General features: G+C 52.7%; 1 protein-coding gene across 1 annotated transcript; it reads left to right on the top strand.

The window, feature by feature from the left end:
• Positions 1-4,954: 4,954 nt before the first annotated feature.
• On the top strand, positions 4,955-20,918 carry LOC144248537 (olfactory receptor 14J1-like). Its single transcript, XM_077790647.1, has 3 exons — positions 4,955-5,860; positions 14,029-14,046; positions 20,814-20,918. Exons 1-3 carry the CDS (start codon positions 4,955-4,957, stop codon positions 20,916-20,918), a joined length of 1,029 nt encoding a protein of 342 aa, XP_077646773.1.
• Positions 20,919-22,145: the final 1,227 nt, after the last annotated feature.

Raw genomic sequence — 22,145 nt, forward strand, 5'->3', positions numbered from 1 at the left:
TAGAAAAGAACCTTCTTTCTTCTCAAGGTGTCTGTGGTCAAAGTGGAGATTCCATCTCACAAATTCCTTATATCCAAGGATTCCTCCAAGACAAAAGCTGCCAGGACAAACAGGTCTGTTTGTCTGAGCCTCCCAGGAGCTACCTCTTTCTTCTTCTGCCTTTGAAATGCTTGGGCTCTGTGCTTTCCTTCCTATGGAAAGGAACTGACTTTCTTATCTATTCAGGAAATGGCCAAAATTGGGATTCCACCTCTAAAATTCCCCATATCCAAGGGTTCCTCCCATGAAAAATCTGCCAGTACCATCAAGCCTGGCGGGCCTTGGCCTCTGGTGGCTGCCCCTGCCACACTGGGGCTCGGTGCTTTCCTTCCCATGGAGATCACTGTGACGCTGTGGGCACCTCATGGAACCAAGGGGATCATTGTGGCACCACTGGAGCCCATGGAACCAAGGGGCCATGGTGACACCGCGGGGCTCCATGGACCCAGAGACCATTATGACTCTGGGGCCTGATGGAACCATGGAGACCATTCCGACCCTTCAGGGCCTCAGTGCCGGGGCTGCAGCAGGGACAGGCCATGGGCACTGCAAGGGGGCATTGTGACACCTCAGGGCCTCCTGGAAGCAAGGGACCATTGGGACACTGTGGGGCCCCATGGAAGCGAGGGAACATGGACCAGGTCTGGCTGTCTTGGCCTCCCAGGGGCCACCTGACAGGTCTGGCTGATCTTGGAATGTCAAGGCCTGCCCCTCATCAGCTCCTGGAGCACTGGGGCTCAGTGCTCTTCTCTTTATGGAAATAACCATCTGCTATTTCAGATGTCCATTGCCAAAATTGGTACCCTCCCTAAAAAAATTCCTATTTCTAAGGGTATCTCTTAGAACACAATCAGGCAGCTCTGGATGGCCTTTGCCTCTGGTCTTCAACTCTCATCCACCCCTAAAACAGTGGCACTCTGTTTCTTCATTCATGTGGAAAAGAACTGGTCTTCATGTCCAGGGACCATGGCCAAAATTAGAATTAGCCACCAAGCTCAGCCGGGCTCACGGAACCATCTGGAGCCCCAGGCAGATATTGACTCTGCCAGTGCTGCCATCCTCCCTCCAGTGAGAGAAAAGGACACAGGGCAGGCACACAGAGGAGCAGCATGGACACACCGAGGGCAGGGAAGGGGAAGTTGAGTCCCAGATGGGAGGGATGAGGAGATGCCTTGATCTTGGGGCTGAAATCCTCTGGAAAAGCTCTTGAGAAGGATGTCATTGATACATCAGACTCTCTTTTTCCCTCTAAGGCATTGAAAAGTATGGGGAGATGACTTGTTCAGCAAAGGCCTCCATGCTAAAGTGAGCAAATGTTGCAGTAGCTGTGATCCCATGAGAAGTTTGAACCAAGAAAGAGAGCACAGTGATGAGACCCTGTGCCCTCAGGGAGAGAAGAAGACCTCTCTTCCCAGAGATGAAGATGATTTTAGAAATAGAAGGAGAGAAGTTTTGCTTTTAACAGCTCTTCTTTAAACTAATACCCCATAAACTGACATGGCCCATAAACACAGCTGTGAGAAAGGCTGTGAGAAAATTGGAGGGACTTCACAATTGCAGATTTTTCTGAGCAGCTGCTATTTGTGGAAGCTAAAAGCCATGCGATAACTGTTTTCTTGTGGAGATGCCTCCATAACATAAACAAGAGGAACTTCTCTCCCTAAGTGAACAGAAGAAAGACAATTCTAGAGATGGTAAACTGACTGAAAATATTTGGTTTTTTCTCTTTACATTTTCAGGTTGTCAGGAGATAGGAAGTGTTCTGAAAGTTTTGTTCTGGTCCTTAATGCTCCTTCTTTTATTTACTGTTAGTAAACTTTTCTTTTTACTCTAAAAGTTTGACCTTTGCCTTTCTCCTAATCCTACCTCACAGCAGGAATTGAGTAAGTATATTCTAGTGTGTGCACTGATAATTAGCCAACACTGAACCCACTACACTAGTCGATGCATTGGCTGAGAAATCTCAAATTGGTGAAGCAAAACCAGTAAAGGAAATGTTCATGATGAGCTGCATTACAACAGTGGCAAATCAAGGCAGAAGCATGGTTTGTCAGGACTTACTTGATCCTAATGAGCCCCGTGGTGCACTTGGAGCTGAGCCTTGGAACCTCAGGGCCTGAGAGGAGATTGCAAAAAACCTTCCAGAAGTTAAAATCAAGAGGAAAAACCCAAAGTGTCACAAGGTACTAATGGGACTTACTTAGGTCCATCCCGAACACAGGCTCCTCATGGACTCCTTGGAGGAGAGAACTGGAGGCCAGGATGGCACAAAAACTTCTCAGTCTGGAAATGAAAATTCCAAAGTAGCTTACAAAAGTTAAGTATCTCAAAGCATTAAAGAGCTCCTCTAAGTGTCAGTGCAAAGCTCTCAAGGGACTCCTTAAAGCAAATCACTGGGGCCATGATTGCACAAACCTCCCATAGAGTCTGTATCAAAAGGGAAACACCAAGTACCTTAAAAGAACTGAAGTACCTTGAAGCATTAATGAGCGTTGTTCCTGACAAAGCCTCTCCAGGGACTAATTACAGCACATAATTGGAGGCCATGATTGCAGAAACCTCTCAGAGACTCCAAGGCCAAAGGAAAAGCCAAAGTCCTTTGAAAAACCTGCAGTCCCTGGGAGCATGAAGGAGCCCCCAGGGCCATTCCTGACCAAGGCTCCCCAGGGACTCCTTCCAGCAGATCCTTGAGGCCACTGGGATGTAGGCATGGGGGGATGCTGAGGGCAGGACCAGGGGCTGACAGTGCCAGCCTGGCTGGGGCTGTGCCAGGAGGCCCCAGGGCCTCAGGACAAGGTGTCTCCTCACAGCCCTTGGTGGCACAGACCCTGCTGTGCCCCAGGGCACCAAGACTTGGCTTCTCTTTGTCCCCACCTGGCATCAGTGCCTCCAGTTCTCTGCTCTGCCTGGGGCCTGGGGACACTTTCTCAGTCGTGTCCCTCAGTGGGACCCATTAAAAGTCCAAGAAACTTTGGAGCTGGACTGTGACTTGGAGCTCTGGAGAGGTTTCTGCAGCTCCCTCTCAGGACCTGATGTTCAGGGCCTGAGCACAAAGCCCCAGAGGATCATTAAAGTCCTTGTGCTGTGTCTGTGCTGCTGAGCTGGGCCGGGCTCCTGGCACAGAGGGTGATCCTGGTAACCAAGCAGAGCTTCAAAAGCACATTTCTCTTGCTGAGCAGCTCTTCTGCCAGCCCAGCAGGGCTGGGGCACTGCCTGCAGCCAGCCCGGGCACAGCACAGAGGCACAGAGAGCTTCAATCAGTCAGGGCTGGGAAGGGGCTGAGAAGTGCCTGGGGCAGAATCACTGCCAGCCCTTGGCACAGGAACCTCTGGCTGCAGGACAATGCAGCTGCAGCTCCTGGAGAGATCTCCTAAAGCTGGAACATCCCAATGCCCACAGACCCTGTGAGTACAACTCTGAGTATTTCTGATGAGGGGAGGTGAAATGCTCATGAAGCTCTGACATGCTGAGGGGTTCTGATCATTCATAGAATATTTCCAAGACAAAGATTTTGATAAAAATGAGAAAATATCGTAAGACTTTTTATTCACTTTCCTGTTATTGGAGAGTGGCAGGGAAGGGGGATTAATATTAATGGTGGATTATGAATTTTGACAAGCGCATGAGACATTAGAACTGTTATTTTAGTGATCAATAGATTCACAAGAGATCCCTAATGTGCTTTCAGCCTATCTGACCATGGACAGTAGCAGCATCACGTTTGCTGGAGCCATCAGGCTCAGTCTGAGCTGTCCTTTCTCCAAGTTGCAAACAGAGCCTGCCCCCAGCCAGTGCCCTGCAAACAGGCAGGGTTCTGTCAGGCCAAGGAGAGTGCACAGAGATTTGGGGTCTGGGAGTGCTGGCACAGAGAGATCAGGCACAAGGAAACAGCTGCAGGAGGAAAATCTCCAGGAAGCAGAGAGAAGATCAGGGAAGGAGAGAAAACAAATCCCAGAAATGCTGTGGCAGGGAGGGTTTAGAGATGCCCAGAGGATCCCCTCCAGTGCAGCCCCTCCCTCTGCACAAGCCCCCTCCCTCCTGTGCCCCAGCCAAGCCTCTGCCCTCAGGGCCGGGGCTCCAAGGCGTGCAGCCCCTCCTGTGCAGGCAGAGCTGCAGCAGAGCCGTGGGGCAGCTCTGCAGCCCCGGGCCCAGTTCCCTCTGCAGAGCACAGGGCTGGGAGCAGCTGCCCGGCACTGGGGGCTCTGGCCAGGGGCACAGCTGGCTCAGGGTGACACAGCTGTCCCCAGAGCCCGGCTCTGGGCAATGCTGGCAGTGCAGCCAGGGAAGGAGCTGCACCTCCCTTCATCCAGTGCCATCGGAAGGACACTTGGAAATGTGCCTGGGATTTCAGTCCAAGCTGGGAGCTTCAATCCAGGGTGCAAACCTGTCCTAGAGCATCTCTGAGTTATAAGATTGATGGGAAAAGGCAGAGGTTTTGAGACACTGAAAATACCACTGGGTTGGTGAAATAAGCAATGTGAGTCCTTGGCTACAAATGTGGAGCTGGGCTGTGGTGGATCCATCTCCTCTCAGCTGTACCTGGGGGTTTTTTAGGGAAAATGTGGGAAGCTGATCATCCTCCTCGGGAGAAAGGTCAAAGCCCAGAGAAATTCTAAAAAGATCAGAATATCAGACCATCTCCCCTCACCCTCCTCTCATCACTTTGCCGCACATAATGTGCTCTGCTCTCCCTGAGTGTACCAGAAATGCTGAAGGTTTCTGATTTCCAGGAACACGAGGACTGATATAAGGGTGTTTATGAAGAAAACCCCAGAACTGTAGAACACAAAAGGCTGTCTATGTGTGCTCCAGGGGAGGGTGTATGGGAAATGTCTTTGATTTTGGTTACAGGTATCGCCTCTAACTCTTCACTGTCCTTTCTCCATGAACAGGTGCCCATGTGCAGCCACAGCAAATGTCCAACAGCAGCTCCATCAGCCACTTCCTCCTGCTGGCACTGGCAGACACGCGGCAGCTGCAGCTCCTGCACTTCTGCCTCTTCCTGGGCATCTCCCTGGCTGCCCTCCTGGGCAACGGCCTCATCATCAGTGCCGTAGCCTGCGGCCACCACCTGCACACGCCCATGTTCTTCTTCCTGCTCAACCTGGCCCTCAGCGACCTGGGCTCCATATGCACCACTGTCCCCAAAGCCATGCACAATTCCCTCTGGGGTACCAGGAACATCTCCTACACAGGATGTGCTGCCCAACTATATTTTTTTGCGTTCTTCATCTCAGGAGAGTTTTCCCTCCTGACCATCATGTGCTACGACCGCTATGTGTCCATCTGCAAACCCCTGCACTACGGGACCCTCCTGGGCAGCAGAGCTTGTGCCCACATGGCAGCAGCTGCCTGGGCCAGTGCCTTTCTCAATGCTCTGCTGCACACAGCCAATACATTTTCCCTGCCCCTGTGCCATGGCAATGCCCTTGGCCAGTTCTTCTGTGAAATCCCACAGATCCTCAAGCTTTCCTGCTCCAAATCCCACCTCAGGGAACTTGGGCTTCTTGCTGTTAGTGCCTGTTTGGCATTTGGGTGTTTTGTGTTCATTGTTTTCTCCTATGTGCAGATCTTCAGGGCTGTGCTGAGGATCCCCTCTGAGCAGGGACGGCACAAAGCCTTTTCCACCTGCCTCCCTCACCTGGCCGTGGTCTCCCTGTCCCTCAGCACTGCAGCATTTGCCAATCTCAAGCCCCCCTCGATGTCCTCCCAATCCCTGGATCTGGCCCTGTCAGTTCTGTACTCAGTGGTTTCTCCAGCCCTGAACCCCCTCATCTACAGCCTGAGGAACCAGGAGCTCAAGGCTGCAGTGAGGAGACTGATGACTGGATGCTTCCAGGGACATTAAACGCCTGGCCAATTTCTGCAAATCACTTGTAATAAAAGTAATTTTTGATACTTCTTGTTGGTTTCATTTTGAAGGTGCTTTTTCTTTGTTTTACTTTTTAATGTTATCAACAAAGAAATGCCTTTGCTTGTGCCATTTCTCATTTTGTTTCTCTGCACCTTCCCTGTGGCCACAGACTGTGTCAATGAGAGTCTGCGCTCTCAGTGGCTTTCAAGGAACTAAAGGATCTCCCAGCACAGTTTTCTGCAGAGATGCCCTTTTGTTGCCTTCTCTGGAGCTGCAGCAGCAATGTCTGTGTGCAGAGCTGGGGCAGATCAGGGCTGGCACAGCAGCTGTGCCCAGGAGCAGCAGCACTTGGTGCTGCCAGTGCTGCTCCCATGGCCCTGCCCCACTGCCCTGGTGGCCCTGGTGTTGCTGCAGGGGCCGGGCACAGTGCTGGGGGTGGCAGTGCCGAGGCTGCAGCAGGGACAGGCCATGGGCACTGCTGGGGCAGCGCTGACGCCTCAGGCCAGGGCCTGGGGGCTCCAGGCTCCTTGCCCAGGCTCTCTCAAGAACACGGCCAGGCCAATGCTCAGCACAGAAAACCCCCGTGAGCAGCCCCAGGCTGGCCGTGGGCAGGCTGGGGGCAAACAGCATGGCTGGTGCTCTGCAAGGGCCCTGGGGGAGACGAGAAGAAGCAGCAGAGCAGGGGCTGATCCATCCCCAGTGCGCTGGACAGCCCAGGGCAGCGTCCCAGAGCGTCCTCAGGGAGCTGCCAACAACATCCCCCCTCTGCAGCCCTGGCCTCTCCCCCAGCTCACAGAGGTGCCGCATCCTTGCAGGCACAGACACGGCAGCACTGGCTCAGCAGCCCCTGTTTGCATTGCACACAGCAGGCGGGAGCACCCCCATGCTGGGGCTGTGGGGACATGAACCTGAGGCAGCACAAATGCCATCAGCCCCTGGGGCCAGGAAGGGCTGGGGGATGCCAGGGAAACCACTCAGCTTTGTCCTGGCCTCTGCAGTCAGCCAGAAAGTTTGTTCCCATCAGCTGGGAGTTTCCTGTCCCACTGCAGACGCTGCTGCTCAGAGCCAGGGCTGCCTGGCAGCCACCCCCAAACTGCCCTGAGCATTTCCTTGGCTTCACCTTTGCTTTCTTTACTCTTCCTGATACAAATTTCTTCCTCTTGCCCACTCCTGTTCCCTCCCCTGCACACAGCCTAACCCTGTTTGCCCTTTCCTCTCTGGCCTCACTCCCCATTGCAGTTCCTGACTTGGCACCATGGGAACATCCCTTGGGGAGCAGGATCATCCCACAAGTGCTGCAGGAATTGTCTGCAGGCTCCTGCAGTGCCTGGTGCTGTTCTTTTGCCAGAGGCACCCCAGGCCAGGGGGGCACATCTGGGCTGCTGTGTCTGGCTGTGGGGCTCCCTGTTCTGGGCAGTGAGGAGGAGCTGCAGAGGCTCTGCAGGACTGACAGGATGGGCTTTGGAGCTGTGAGGAGAAGCTGAGGGACCTGGGCTGCTGGAGCTTCTGAAGAGGAGGCCCAGGGCTTCTCCTGCAACTGCTCCAAGGGTGTTTTCAGAGAATCCCAGCATCAGCAAGGTTGGATGAGACCTAGGAGAACATCAAGTTCAAGCTATGCCCTGACACCACTTTCTCTCCCCCGAGCCTCCTCTTCTCCCAGGATCAACAACCCCAGCTCACTCAGCTGCTTCTCACAGGACTTTCTCTCCAGACACCTCCCTAGGCTTGTTGCCCTTCTCTGGACATGCTCCAGACCCTCCATGTCCTTCCTAAATTGGGGGCCCAGAACTGGACACAGCACTCGAGGTGCTGCCCAACCAGTGTCCAGCACAGGGGAAGAATCACTGCCGTGCTCCTGCTGGCCACACCATTCCTGATCCAGGCCAGGAGCCATTGGCCTTCTTGGCCACCTGGGCGCTCTGCTGGCTCATGTCCAGCCTGCTGTCCATCAGTCCCTGCAGGTCCCTTTCTGCCTGGCTGCTGTCCAGCCCCTCTGTCCCCAGCCTGTAGCGCTGCAGGGGTTGTTGTGGCCAAAGTGCAGGACCCGGCACTTAGACTTGTTAAACCTCACCTTGTTGGGTTTGGGCCCTGGATCCAGCCTGTCCAGGTCCCATGCAGAGCCCTTCTACCCTCCAGCAGATCTACACTCCCAGACACCTTGGTGTCACCATGGTTCCAAGGGGCCCCAGAGTGTCCCAATGGTCTCCATGATTCCATGAGGCCTCCCAGTGTCACAATGTCCCTTTGCTTCCATGGGACCCCTTGATGTCACAAAGTTCCTTGGATCCTTGGGCCCTGCAGTGTCACAATGTCACCGTGGTCCCCCAAGGCCCTGCAGTGTCACAGTGGATCCTTGGTTCCATGAGGTCTGGCAGGGCAGCAATGCTCTCCTTGGTCCCACAGTGTCACAATGGCCTGTTGGTCCCAAGGGTCACCACAGTGTCAAACATGTTTCCTTCATTGAATGAGTCCCTGAGGAGCAGCTCAGGGCCCTTGGTTCCATGGAGCCCTGCAGGGTCACCATGGCCCCATCATGACACGAGGTCCTGCTCTGTCACAAAGCTCTGCATGGTTCCACAAGGCCCTGCAGGGTCACTGTGGCCTCTTGGTTCCATGCGGCCTTAGAATGCCACAATGAATTCCTTGGTGCTGCAGTGTCACAATGGAGCCCTGGTGATACAAGTCATGAGGGACCCTTGGTTCCATGGGGCACCACAGAATAACAGTATTTCCTTTCCTTCTCAGAGTCCTTGATTCTTGTCGGTCTCAGAAATGCCTCAGAATATAGTGGGGAGGGAGTGGGGACAAAGTGTTTTTGATTGTCAGACATGAAGAGTCTTGATTTTCATATCACTTCAGGCTGCATTATAAGGTTCTGGGGGTCAATATCAATTGGACATTGCTGATATCATTCTATATACAGGAAAAGAAAACAGGACAAAACAGTCCTCTCGGCATTGTTTTTAATTTAGTATATTGACTTTGAATACACTTCTGTAATCTGTTTCATTAAACAGAGCAGTATTGAAAACGTAATATATTCCCAGCAGCTTTTCTTTTTTGTGCATTTTGAACAAATATTTATAAGCTTTTCTCACTGAATTCTGTAACTGAAGAGCTCAAGAAAGAAGAGGTCTCCGGAGTAGGAAATTTGATCAGCAACCTCCAAGTGGCTGAGGGTGCATCCCCATCAGAGCAGCAATGAGCAGAAATGGGCACAGCTCTGTGGCTGCCCCAGCTCTGGGATGGGCCCTGGGCCTGGAGCAGGAGCAGCTCTGGAGGGCCCCAGGGCCGGGGCTCTTGTGCTGGCCTGGGCAGATGGGATGGCAGGAGGGGCTGCAGAGCTCTCAGCACCTCAGGCAGAGGGGAGCAGGGCAGCCAGGGAGCTCCTTTGGCCTTGGCCAAGCCCCTTCCCCCATGGTGGGGCTGAGTCCTGGCTGAGCTGCAGCTGCTGCTGTGCCCTTGGCAGGGGCTGAGGCCGTGGGGCAGTGCCCAGAGCAGCCTGGGCTGAGCAGAGCTGTGGGGCCAGAGCCGGCTGGGCTGTGCTGGGGAGAGGCCCTTGGTGCTGCCCAGAGCTCAGGGCAGCTGGCAGAGCTGGCAGGGAACTGGGCTGGGCTGGGAGAGCCTGGCACAGAAACCATCAGTGTCCATGGCTGTACTGGAGACCAAGGCTGGAGCAGGGAAATGCAGGGCTGCTGTGCCATGGGGAGAGCATGGAATTCCAGCACACACCTCAGCTCTCTGATGGTCCCGGCACCGTGCTGGGCCCTGTTCCAGACTGGAGCAGAGCAGATGTTGATGGCACAGGAGCCCTGCGGGGCTGGCAGGGACCTGCAGCTTGCAAGGTGCTCTGCTCTCCCTCAGCTCCTCTCTGAGAGATCCAATCCCAGCTCGGCACCTCAGGGCACAAGTGGCACTGCCTGTTCATGGGCACACAGCTGATGTCTGCCTGGAAAGGGGCTCAGGTGTTAATACTCATACATTTCATGTTCTGGAATCAAATTTTTATTATCTGGGTTACTTCAGTACTTTTAAGAAATGGAAAAATTTTCCCACCTGGAACAGGAATTTCCTAGAAGTGTACTGTTGGCAGGAGGAGAAATACTGACATTGCCTTCTACTTGTGTCACCAATATTCTGTTTATTTCCTCTCCCTCTTCCTTCAGGTGTTTCCCACTCTCCTTTTAAAATGGCCATGTCTAAGGACATCACTTCACTAGTCCAACTGGATTTATGTCCTTCCTGCTGCTCCCAGATTTCCTTCATCAGATGGTTTCTGGTCATTAAAGTGCCTCTCAACTGACTGGTTTCATGCTTTGAGCTTGCAGGAGTTGCCCAGTCTTTCAGAAGTTAATATAAATACCATATCAGTCAACATCCTTATTGTGCTTATATATATCAAAGAACTACCTTTTCTTATGTCTTTATCTGAAGTTGTTCCTGTACAGAAATCCCTTGGGTGTGGGGGACATGTCAGATGCTGCTGGGACATCCCAGAGAGCTGAGGGAAGAGCTGTGATGGTTATTAAACTGTTCCAATGTTCAACTTGTGTTTGTTGGCAAGAAACCTTTCTGTGCCTCCGAGTGTCACCAGTCCCTGAGCCCAAAGGACACAAACCTGATGAGTTGTGGTTCCCACTGCAGGGGCTGCACTTGGACCTTGGCTCTGCACAGGAGAGCTCTTCATCCACTTTCCCTCTTTTCCTCCCTCTGGGCATGGAGGGAGCTTCTGCATTCAGCCTGTGACTCCTGTGTGCAAAGAGCAAATCTGGGCAGAATCAGGGCAGGGAGGGTTTGGGGGGACCTTGGGATCTGTGCTGGGCACAGAAGGTGTTTTCCATTGCTCTGAGACAGTCTGCTGTGCAAAGTGGATTGAATAGCCAGCAGAGGAATGACTTTTGCATTTGATGGAGCTGTGCCTTCCCCAGGCTTTGTTGGCTGGCAAGAAATGAACATCCCTCTGTGTCTGGGGCAGCTCCCTCTCCAAGGAAAGCTGGTGGGAGTTGGAGCCAAGGAGCTGAAACCTGCAGGTGCAGCCTGGACTGGAGGGAGCTCAGATTTGCACAAGACTGCTCTGAGTGCCAGGGCTGGGATGGGGGAAATGGTGGGGTGGGGGTAGGGACAGAGTCTGATGGATTGTCAGCCATAAAGGCTCTTGATTTTCAAAACTATTCAAACTGCATGAGGAGGTACTTGGATTCAGTGTCCAATTGAGATTGCCCATATAAATGTATTAACAGGAAAAAAAGCTAAATAGGATCTGAAAAAATATTTTCTCACTGTCTTTTTAAATATAGTGTATTCATTTTGAATACACTTCTGAAATCTGTTAAATCAACCACAAGAGATTTGAAAACTTAAATTATTCCCAGAGGCTTGGCTTGTTAAGGCGTTCTGAATGTTAATGAGCCCTGGGGCACTGAATTCCTGAACTGAAGAGCTGAAGGCTGAAGAAGCCTCTGGAGCAGTAAAATTCAGCAGCAGCCTCCAAGTTGCTGAGGATGTCAGCAGCCCCCACTGAGGCCATCCCTGCCCAGAGACCCTGGGGGAATGGGCAGACAAGGAGAGCATCCCTGGGGCTGGGGCAGCAGAACTCAGAGGCACCAGCGGCTCCAGCTGGGAAATGGAGTGTGGGATGGGGCTGTGAAAGCCCTGCCTGGGCTGTGCCAAGCAGGACAGTCAAGCCCTGACCCCCATCCACTAAAAAACTCTCTCAAGGAGACATTTAAAAGGAATTAAAATTGGTTGTGTCCTCTGAATTGGATGCACTGAAGCAATACTATCAAGAGTTTCTCAGGAGCTCCAAACAACAAAACAGCATTTACTGGGAAATTTAGAAAATCAGAGAAATTTTGGGAAACATTTTTATATGGCATTCAATCAACAAAAAACACTTCTCAAAGCATTATCTTGGCCCATTTAACTTCACAAACATTAACCTTGTTCAATTTTAAGTTAATCAAAATTTACAAGTGGATGGAAGTAGAACAAGAAAACAGAAAGAGAGAAAGACAAAAAATATTTAGAGAGGCACACGCACAGCTACCAGCTCCTGGATTCCAGCAATGTTCAGACAGAAATTCCAAGAGGAGGTAGGGTCAAGATGTGTGCTTGCCTTGTGGTCAGCCTTAAATACCCCTTGGTCTTCCTGGGCCCTTCCCCCAGGTGGGACTTGGGGTCATTTGGTCACTCAGGAGCTGGGCTGGGGCTGCAGAGGTGGCTGTGGAGCATTGCCTGTGCTGTGCCAGGGACTGGCAGACACTGCTGGGCTGGGATAGAGGCTCTGGGGGGATTGGGGTTCCAGGGCAGAGGGGGTTCCAGGGCAGGGCAAGGCTGGACTTGCCCTTTCCTCCCTCACACATGAAATTTTTCCAGCCAACATTTGCCTCCAGTCTGTCACAATCAGCACTTGAAGGTGAAATCCCAATTCTGGCCATGACCACCTGCAGGAGAAGGACAGTTCTTTTCCATAGGAAGAAAAGCACAGAGCCCCAGTGCTTGGGGGTCAGGTGAGAGCCTCACTAGGCCAAGGCCAGCCAGACATGGCAGGAATGGCAGATTTTGTCTGGAGGCAGCCTTTGGATATAGGGAATTTTGGAGACAGAATCCAAATTTTGCCCATGGGCACCTGGAGAAGCAGGACAGTTCTTTCCCATAGGAGGGAAAGCATGCAGCCTTCCCCAGTCTTTCGTGAACAGATAAGCAGTGACCCTTATGAAATGACTGCCAGCCAGATATATCCTGGCAATATTCCCATGGGAACAATCCCTGGATATAAGGAAACAGAGGTGAAATCTGAATTCTGGCCATGGATGCCTGGAGAAGAAGGACAGTTCTTTTCCATTGGAAGGAAAGCCCCGAGACCCAGTGCTTCAATAGCAGATGAGAAGAGACCCTCAAAATGCCAAGATCAGCTTTTAGGCAGCCCCTGGAGGCCAAACCAGCCAGACCTGTGCCATGTTCCCTTGGTTCCATGGGACCCTCAAGTGTCACAGTGGTCTCCATGGTTCCTTGAGGCCCCACAATGACAGGTGACTCCTCTGCTCCACGAGGCCCACAATGTCACGATGGACCTTTGGACCCTGGGGGTTTGTGGTGTCACAATGGTCTCCTTTGGCTCCACAGGGTCACAATGGAACACTGATGACACGAGGCCCTGCAGTGTCACAATGGACCTTTGGTTCCCTGCAGCCCTGCAGTGCCACAAAGGCCTCTTGATTTCACGAGGCCCCACAGTGTCACAATGGTCCTCTTGGTTCTGTGGGGACCTCCAGGGTCACAATGGTCTCACTGGTGCCATGAGGCCTCACAGTATTGTAGCATAATATCCCCATCGTGGTGATAGTTAGCATTGACTCCATGATTCCAGAAAGCTGATCAATCGCTTTATCATACTATACTATACTATACTATACTATACTATACTATACTATACTATACTATACTACACTATACTACACTATACTACACTATACTATACTATACTATACTATACTATATTAATTAAGAAAAACTCATTGTGCTTACAGACAGTCCGATGCACTCAGACCAGATTGGTCATTGAATGCAAACAACAGCACCACTGGCCATTTAAGAAATCACCCTTTGGTAACAAATCTCCATAACACATTCCGCATGTTCGCAACAGCAGGTACAGCAAGAAAAGATAAGAATTGTTTCTCAATCTTTTCTCTGAGCTTCTCACAGCCTTCCCCAGGATGATGCCTGGGAAAGTTGTGCCTGCAGCTCTGTGGCCAGAGAGTTGCAGATACATCACAGTGTCACAATGCTTTGCTTATTCCATGGGGCCTCGTAGTGTCCCAATGGTCTCCATGATCCCATGAGTTCCCTCAGTGTCACAATGGAATCCTTGGTTCCATGGTGCCCCACAGTGTCACAATAGCCCCTTGCTTCCATGAGGCTGTGAAGTCTCTTAATGGTGTCTCCATGATTCCATGAGGCCTTGCAATGTCACAATGGAACTTTGGCTCCCTGGGTCTCGCCGTGTCACAATGGTTCCTTGGTCCCATGACACCCCAAAGAGTCATAATGGTCCCCACAGTTCCATGAGGCCGCACAGTGTCACAGTGTACCCTTGGTTTGATGGGGCCTCTCAGTGTCTCAGTGATCCCGACATTCCATGGAATCACACAGTGTCACAATGGACCCTTGGTTCCATGGAGCCCCACAGTGTCACAATGGTCCCTTGGTCTCACAGTGTCACAAAGGTCCCTTGGTCTCACAGGCCCCACAGTGTCACAATGGTCCCTTGGTCTCACAGGCCCCACAGTGTCACAATGGTCCCTTGGTTCCACGGTTCCTGTGCTGCTGCATTCCCCCCTCCCCTTCTCAGGCCGCCCTGCCAGCTGAGAAATGCTCGCTGGCCTCGGCCTTGGCCAGCAGTCCCTGGGCTCAGCTCCTCTGGAGCTCAGCACAAACACGCTCTGCTCCAGGCACTGCTGCTGCCCAGCCAGCTCCTGGCTGCTTTAGGAGCAGCCCTGGGAACTGTTTGTGTTCCCTCGGTGGCACAACATCCCTCTTCTCAGCCTGCCAAAGAAAGCTGCTGATGCCAAGTGCGGCCAGGGTGAAACATGGCTGGGACTGCAGCCCCTCTCTTGGGGCCCTACAAACAGCGCTCCAAAAGGAGCCCTTGGAGCTCTCCTGGGCCAGTGACTCCCTCTGAGTGGGGCCTCTCCAAGCCGGGAACTCTCCCGTTTGCTGCACTCGGGGATCCCCAACAACGAGGGAGCCTGGGCCGATCCCCCCACTCCTCCAGGCTCAACCCTTCCCTGCTGGGGAGATGCCAAAGCATCTCCAGGGAGCATTTCCCTTTGCTCAGGGGAATTTCTCACAGGTGCCCTGCACTGACTCTCTGTGTCTGTGTGCACACAGGAGTGCCTGTGCTGGGGAAATGTGGCAGAAATGCTGCTCTCTGAGGGGTCTGAGTGCCTTGGATAGCTGAGCCAGTCAGGCCTGTAAGTGAGGTTAAATCACAAGGTCTAAGTTAAGTTAAATGCTTCTAGGAGTTGTTGTTTTGATAAGTTGTTATGTTTAATATAAGTTATAGGTTGAGTTAAATAATGCTAAATGTAATTTCCCTGTTAAATTGCTAAGTTGTAGGTTATAAGTTAGGTTAAATAGTGTTAAGCTCTTCTCTTTTGCTAAATTGTTACTGTGAAACTATCATTTAAAGTTTAGATGTAAGTTAAGTCCTGTTAAGTTGGAGCTCTGTTAGGCTTTTAATCTATATTCCTTTTATCCTTGCTCTCACTGCCTTTTTGTCACACACACACACACATACACACAGTTCTTGGTTCATTTCTGGTTTGATTGCCTGGATTTTGTTTGGTTTTGTTGTTGCTTTGTTTCCTTGCTGTGCCTGAAGTGTCCAGTCAGGAGCAGAGTGACTCTTGCCAAGGAACTTTGTGCTGCTGTCACTTTAATATTAAATCTGGTTTTTGCTGGGGATTTTTTCAGTGCTCCCAAGCCCTCGTTGGTCACAGGGTGAAGGAGCCCTGGCCCAGGCTCTGGCCCTGGGGGACACGGGGACGCTGCCGGGGGGTCCCTGTCCCCCTGTCCCACCCCCCACGGCTCTAGCCCCGTCCCCGTGTCAGGCTCTGGGGTCGATCTCGTGGAACATCCTCTGGGGGAGGCTGCGGCACCGGGGGCAGGGGGACCCGGGGGGACAGGGGACCCCGCTGTGCACGAGCAGCGTTGGACTTCTCTGGAGGAACTGGGAGGGGAATGGGGCAGAGTGACCTCCCCAGTGACCTCACACAGCCCCTGTGATGTCACACAGCCCCTGTGATGTCACATCTCTATGACCTCACACAGCCCCCGTGATGTCACACTGTTGCACTAGGACACAAAATAACTCACGCACACGTATTTAGATTAAAAGAGTAAAAGGAAGTATCTTTTATTTTTGATTTATGTAATATACGATTTTTTTAAAGAGGAAATGATTTGGAGGATATAATTGCTACTTCTCTAACTTCACAGGTTAAACTAACAGTCCATCAAATCTCTCTTCTTATAATTAAAAATGTACAACAATTATTATTTACATGAACAGTGCATGAGAACTCTAGTAGAAATATGTAAACATTATGAGGCATAGAAAACCTTAAAAAGTGGATGGGGGTCAGGGTTTGTCTGTCCTGCTTGGCACAGCCCAGGCAGGGCTTTCACAGCCCCATCCCACACTCCATTTCCCAGCTGGAGCCGCTGGTGCCTCTGAGTTCTGCTGCCCCAGCCCCAGGGATGCTCTCCTTGTCTGCCCATTCCCCCAGGGTCTCTGGGCAGGGATGGCCTCAGTGGGGGCTGCTGACATCCTCAGCAACTTGGAGGCTGCTGCTGAATTTTACTGCTCCAGAGGCTTCTTCAGCCTTCAGCTCTTCAGTTCAGGAATTCAGTGCCCCAGGGCTCATTAACATTCAGAACACCTTAACAAGCCAAGCCTCTGGGAATAATTTGATTTAAGCTTTCAAATCATTTGTGGTTGGTTAGGCAGATTCCATTAGTGTCGTTGAAATGAATGACTTTTATTTACACAGGGAGTGAGAAAACATTTCTTAGATCCCATTTTGATTTTTTAGCTAATACATTGATATGTGCAATCTCCAATTGACACTGAATCCAAGTACCTCCTCCTGCAGTTTGAATAGATATGAAAATCAAGAGCCTTTATGGCTGACAATCCATCAGACTCTGTCCCTACCCCCACCCCACCATTTCTCCCATCCAAGCCCTGGCACTCAGAGCAGCCTTGTGCAAATCTGAGCTCCCTCCAGCCCAGGCTGCACCTGCAGGCTTCAACTCCTGGGCTCCCATTCCCACCTGCTTTCCTTGGAGAAGGAGCTGCCCCAGACACAGAGGGATGTTCATTTCTTGCCAGCCAACAAAGCCTGGGGAAGGCACAGCTCCATCAAATGCAAAAGTCATTCCTCTGCTGGATATTAAATCCACTGTGCACAGCAGACAGTCTCAGAGCAATGGAAAACACCTTCTGTGCCCAGCACAGATCCCAAGGTCCCCCAAAACCCTCCCTGCCCCGATTCTGCCCAGATTTGCTCTTTGCACACGAGTCACAGGCTGAAGTCAGGAGCTCCCTCCATGCCCAGAGGGAGGAAAAGAGGGAAAGTGGATGAAGAGCTCTCCTGTGCAGAGCCAAGGTCCAAGTGCAGCCCCTGCAGTGGGAACCACAACTCATCAGGTTTGTGTCCTTTGGGCTCAGGGACTGGTGGCACTCAGAAGCACAGAAAAGTTTCTTGCCAACAAACACAAGTTGAATCTTTGAGCAGTTAAATAACCATCACAGCTCTTCCCTCAGCTCTCTGGGATGTCCCAGCAGCATCTGACATGTCCCCCATCCCCAGGGGATTTCTGTACAGGAACAGTTTTAGACAAAGACATAAGAAATGGTAATTCTGTGATGGATATAAACACAAAAAGATATCATTCATATTTATTAGAACTTAAGAAAGATTTGGTCACTCCCTGTTGCTCAAAGCATGAAACCAGTCAGTTGAGAGGCCCTTGAATGACCAGAGAGCCCCTAGAGGATGAAATCTGGGGACAACAGTTAGGACACAGAAACAGCTGGTCTGGTGAAGAGATGCCCTTAGACATGACCATTTCAACAGGAGAACTAGAAACCCCTGTGGAACGGGGGAGATGTTATAAAGAGAATATTGGTGACTCAAGAAGATGGGAAGATCAGTATTTCTTCTCTTTCCCCAACAGTACACCTCCAGGAAATTCCTGTTACTGGTGGGGAAAACTTTGATATTTATTAAAAGTAGTGAACTAACCCAGAGAATAAATATGTCTTTGTATAACAAGATATCTTAAAACTATGCCCATTTCCAGGCAGATATCAGATGTGTGCCCATGGACAGGCAGTGCCACTTGTGCCCTGAGGTGCCGAGCTGGGATTGGATCTCTCAGAGAGGAGCTGAGGGAGAGCAGAGCACCTTGCAAGCTGCAGGTCCCTGCCAGCCCCGCAGGGCTCCTGTGCCATCAACATCTGCTCTGCTCCAGTCTGGAACAGGGCCCAGCACGGTGCCGGGACCATCAGAGAGCTGAGGTGTGTGCTGGAATTCCATGCCCTCCCCATGGGGCAGCAGCCCTGCATTTCCCTGCTCCAGCCTTGGTCTCCAGCACAGCCATGGAGGCTCTTTGGGCTCCTGAGTGTTCCTGCAGCCCCCAAGGGCAGCTGAGCTCTGCCTTGGGCACAGGCAGCCCTGGCCAGCGCAGGCCATGCTCAGCAATTCCTTGTCTGTGCCCGGCCTTGCTGCCAGCCCCGGCAGCGGCTGCGTGGCCCCTCGGTGGCCCTGTGCTGGCCCAGCCATGGCGCCACAGCCCCTGTGCAGCCCAGCCCAGGACAGGAGCATTGCGGCTGGGAACGGCCCCTGTGCCGTGGGGCCCTGGGCAGCCTTGGGGCTCTGTGCCCCATGGCCTCCCTGCTGGGCAGCCTCTGCCAGCTCCTGCCGAGCCCGTGGCACCTGTGGGGCTGCACAGACAGCCCTGCCCGGGCTCTGCCGGCCTCGGGGCCAGCAGAGAGGCGGCCAGGGCTGGCCATGGCCGGGAACAGGCCCTGAGCCCCGCAGGAGGATGGAGCTGGGCCACAGCCAAACTCAGCCCAGGGCAGAGCTGGGCTCAGCAGCCAGGGCTGCCCAGGGCTGGCGCAGACAGAGGCTGGCGCTGACAAATGTCCTGGGCCCCTCCCTGCTCTGTCCATGCCCCAAGGGCACAGAGCAGCCTCCTCTCTGGGGCTCTTGCCTGTTTTCAATGCCTGCCCAGGCGCTGGCCCTGCCCCACAAGGCCTGGGCTGAGTCCTGCCCCTGCCCGCTCAGCCAGGCTGAGATGGACACTGATGGTTTCTGTGCCAGGCTCTCCCAGCCCAGCCCAGCTCCCTGCCAGCTCTGCCAGCTGCCCTGAGCTCTGGGCAGCACCAAGGGCCTCTCCCCAGCACAGCCCAGCCGGCTCTGGCCCCACAGCTCTGCTCAGCCCAGGCTGCTCTGGGCACTGCCCCATGGCCTCAGCCCCTGCCAAGGGCACAGCAGCAGCTGCAGCTCAGCCAGGACTCAGCCCCACCATGGGGGAAGGGGCTTGGCCAAGGCCAAAGGAGCTCCCTGGCTGCCCTGCTCCCCTCTGCCTGAGGTGCTGAGAGCTCTGCAGCCCCTCCTGCCATCCCATCTGCCCAGGCCAGCACAAGAGCCCCGGCCCTGGGGCCCTCCAGAGCTGCTCCTGCTCCAGGTCCAGGGCCCATCCCAGAGCTGGGGCAAAGACAGGGACCCCGCTGGGCATGAACAGAATTGGACTTGTTGGGAGAAACTGTGAGGGGGAGCTGGGGCGGAGTGACCAACCCAGTGACTTCACAGAGTCCTCCTGGGAGGTCACACAGCCCCTCTCTGATGTCACAGCCTGCTCTGTGATGTCACAGAGACAGTCTATGATGCTCTAGATGCTCAGTGCCCCCACATAATCCCCTCTGGGATGTCACTCTGTGACCTCATGTCATCAGATGATAAATTGTCTCCACCAGGTGAGCTGACACCTGGAGATTGTTCTCCAAAACCCCAGGCCTATGGAAAACACACAATGCCCATTGTGGGAGAAGGGGAACTGGAAGTTCACCAGCCTCAGTGTCCTGCCAGCTCAGCCAAGCCCACAGGAACATTGGGGTCCACGACCACCAGGGACCACCAGAGAGACACCCAGGACAGAAAAACACATGGGTAAAGGGGAGGGGAAATATGTTAATGGTTCTGGGGAAATGATTATCACATGTGTGTTTAGTCCGGGACAATCAATGAATATGTGTGCAAAATAGAGAACATGAACAGAAATTTTCCTGTACTCAGCATGCTCAGCTTTGGGAGGAGCTATCCCCTGTGCATCCAGCTGAATAAAGAATGCTGCTTCTTAATGCTGCACTGGTGTTAAGGAGTTTTCTGTTTTACTGAATTTTTGGTAACAGTCCACGCCCAAGAAAAGCTCTGTCTGCTGCTGCTCACAAACAGAGAAGGGCTGGTGCAGATGTGGGGGTTGGAGGCTGCCTGGGATACAGTGACCATGAAATAATCAAGTTTTCAATGACCTGTGAAAGAAGGAGGGGCAGCAATGAAATTTCCACACTGGAATTAGGAAGGGCAGTCTTTAGTCTGTTTAGGGTGCTGATTTGGGGAGTGGTGAATCAGGTACTGATTTTCTCAAGGAAAACAGCCCTTAAAAACAAAGGGGTCCAGCGAGGATGGACACATTTCAGGAAAGTAATCTTAAGGGGTAAGGAGCAGCCTGTCCCAGTGTGGCAAAAGATGAGCTGGTGAGGAAAATTACTGTCCTGATTGCCCATGAAGCCTTTGTGGGAACTCAAGGGAAAAAAGGAGCAGCAACTCAGGAAATGTTTAAGGATGTTGTTAGGTCATTCAGAAAGAGAAGTTGAGAGGTGAAAGCTCAATTTACATTAAACCTGGAAGCTACTGAAAACAGAATAAAAAATGTTTTTATAGAAAATTTACAGGAATATGTGGGATAAGGAGAACCTCTACCCTTTATTGGATGCATTGGAAAATAGAGTAACTAAAGATAAGGAAAAGGCTAAGCTAGTTAACATCTTGTCTGTCTCAATTTTCAATATCAGGACAGGTTGTCCTCAGGACAAGAGATCTCCTGAGTTGGTTGATGGGCACAGGGAGCAGAACAGCCCCCTGTAATCCAGGAGGAAGCAGCTGCTGACCTGCTGAGCCACTCAGATGCTCACAGGTGGATGGGATGGGATGGGATCCATCCTAGGGGGATGAGGGAGCTGGTGGATGAGCTCCCCAAGCTGCTCCCCATCATTTAGCATCAGTCCTGGCTCACCAGGGAGGTCCCAGAGCACTGGAGGTGCCAGTGTGAGCCCATCCCCAAGAAGGGCTGGAAGGAGGATCTGGGGAACTCTAGGTCTGTCAGCCTGACCTCGGTGCCCGGCAAGGTTATGGAGCAGATCACCTTGAGAGCCACCACAGGGCACCCATAGGATGGCCAAGGGTTCAGAGCCAGCCAGCGTGGATTTAAGAGGGGCAGGTCCTGCCTGAGCAACCTCATCTCCTTTTATGACCAGGTGACCCACCTGTGGATGTGGGAGAGGCTGTGGATGTGTCCATCTGGACTTCAGCAAAGCCTTGGACACTGTCTCTGACAGCATTCCCTGGAAAAGCTGCAGCCCACGGCTGGGGCAGGTTCCCTCCTGGCTGGGAGATGGAAGAGCTGGCTGGAGGCTGGGCCCAGAGAGGGGTGGGGATGGTGCTGCACCCAGCTGGTGTCCAGTCCCTGGTGCTGTCCCCAGGGATCTGTGTTGGGCCCAGTCCTGTTTAACATCTTCACCGATGATCTGGGTGAGGGGATCGAGCCCACCATCCCCAAATTTGCAGGTGACACCAAGCTGGGTGTGAGTGTGGATCTGCTGGAGGGCAGGACAAGAAGACACAGCATCCAGCTGTACCAGGGGAGGTTTGGGCTGGACAAGAGGAAGAAGTTCTTCACAGAAAGGGTGAGTGGGCAGTGGAATGGGCAGGCCAGGGGGGAGGTGGCAGAGTCACTGTCCCTCTCCAGTGGCACTCAGTGGCATGGTCTGGGTGACAAGGCGGTATTAGGCATTGAATTACACTGGAATGACACTGGGTCCTGGTGGGGCCACAGAGGCCATGGTGACACTGTGCAGCCCCATAGAACCAGGGCTCCATTGTGGTGCTCTGGGGCCCAATGGAACCAGGGAGTCCCCGTGACACTGGGTCCTGGTGGAACCACAGAGGCCATGGTGACACTGTGGGGCCTTGTGTGACTGAGGGGTTTCACCACTGTGACACTGCCAAACCAAGGAGAGCATTGGGAGAGTCCAGGGCCCAGGGGAACCAAGGGGCTGTTCTGACACTGCGGGGCCTCATGGAACCCAGGGGACATTGTGACACTGCAGGACCTTGTGTAGCCAAGGGGCCACTGTGACACTCTGAGGCCTCAGGGAATTTGGAAGACCGTTGTGACACTGTGTGGCCTCGTGGAAACAAGGAGTCCATTGTGACACTGAGGGGACCTGTGGAAGCACAGAGAGCATTGTGACAGTGTGGGACCTCCTGTGACCATGGGGCCTTTGTGACACCCTGGGGCCCCATGGAACCAAGGGGCCACTGTGAAACTGCGGCACCAACGAGAACATTGTGACACTCTGGAGCCCATGGAACCAAGGAGTCCATTGCCACATTTTGAG

This window comes from Lonchura striata, unplaced genomic scaffold (genome assembly GCF_046129695.1).
Source record: "Lonchura striata isolate bLonStr1 unplaced genomic scaffold, bLonStr1.mat Scaffold_165, whole genome shotgun sequence".
In the NCBI taxonomy this organism is placed as follows: Eukaryota; Metazoa; Chordata; class Aves; order Passeriformes; family Estrildidae; genus Lonchura; species Lonchura striata.

Bases quoted from the DNA above. Each gene is read 5' to 3' on its own strand.
- LOC144248537 (XM_077790647.1), top strand. From the start codon at position 4,955: ATGTCCAACAGCAGCTCCATCAGCCACTTCCTCCTGCTGGCACTGGCA.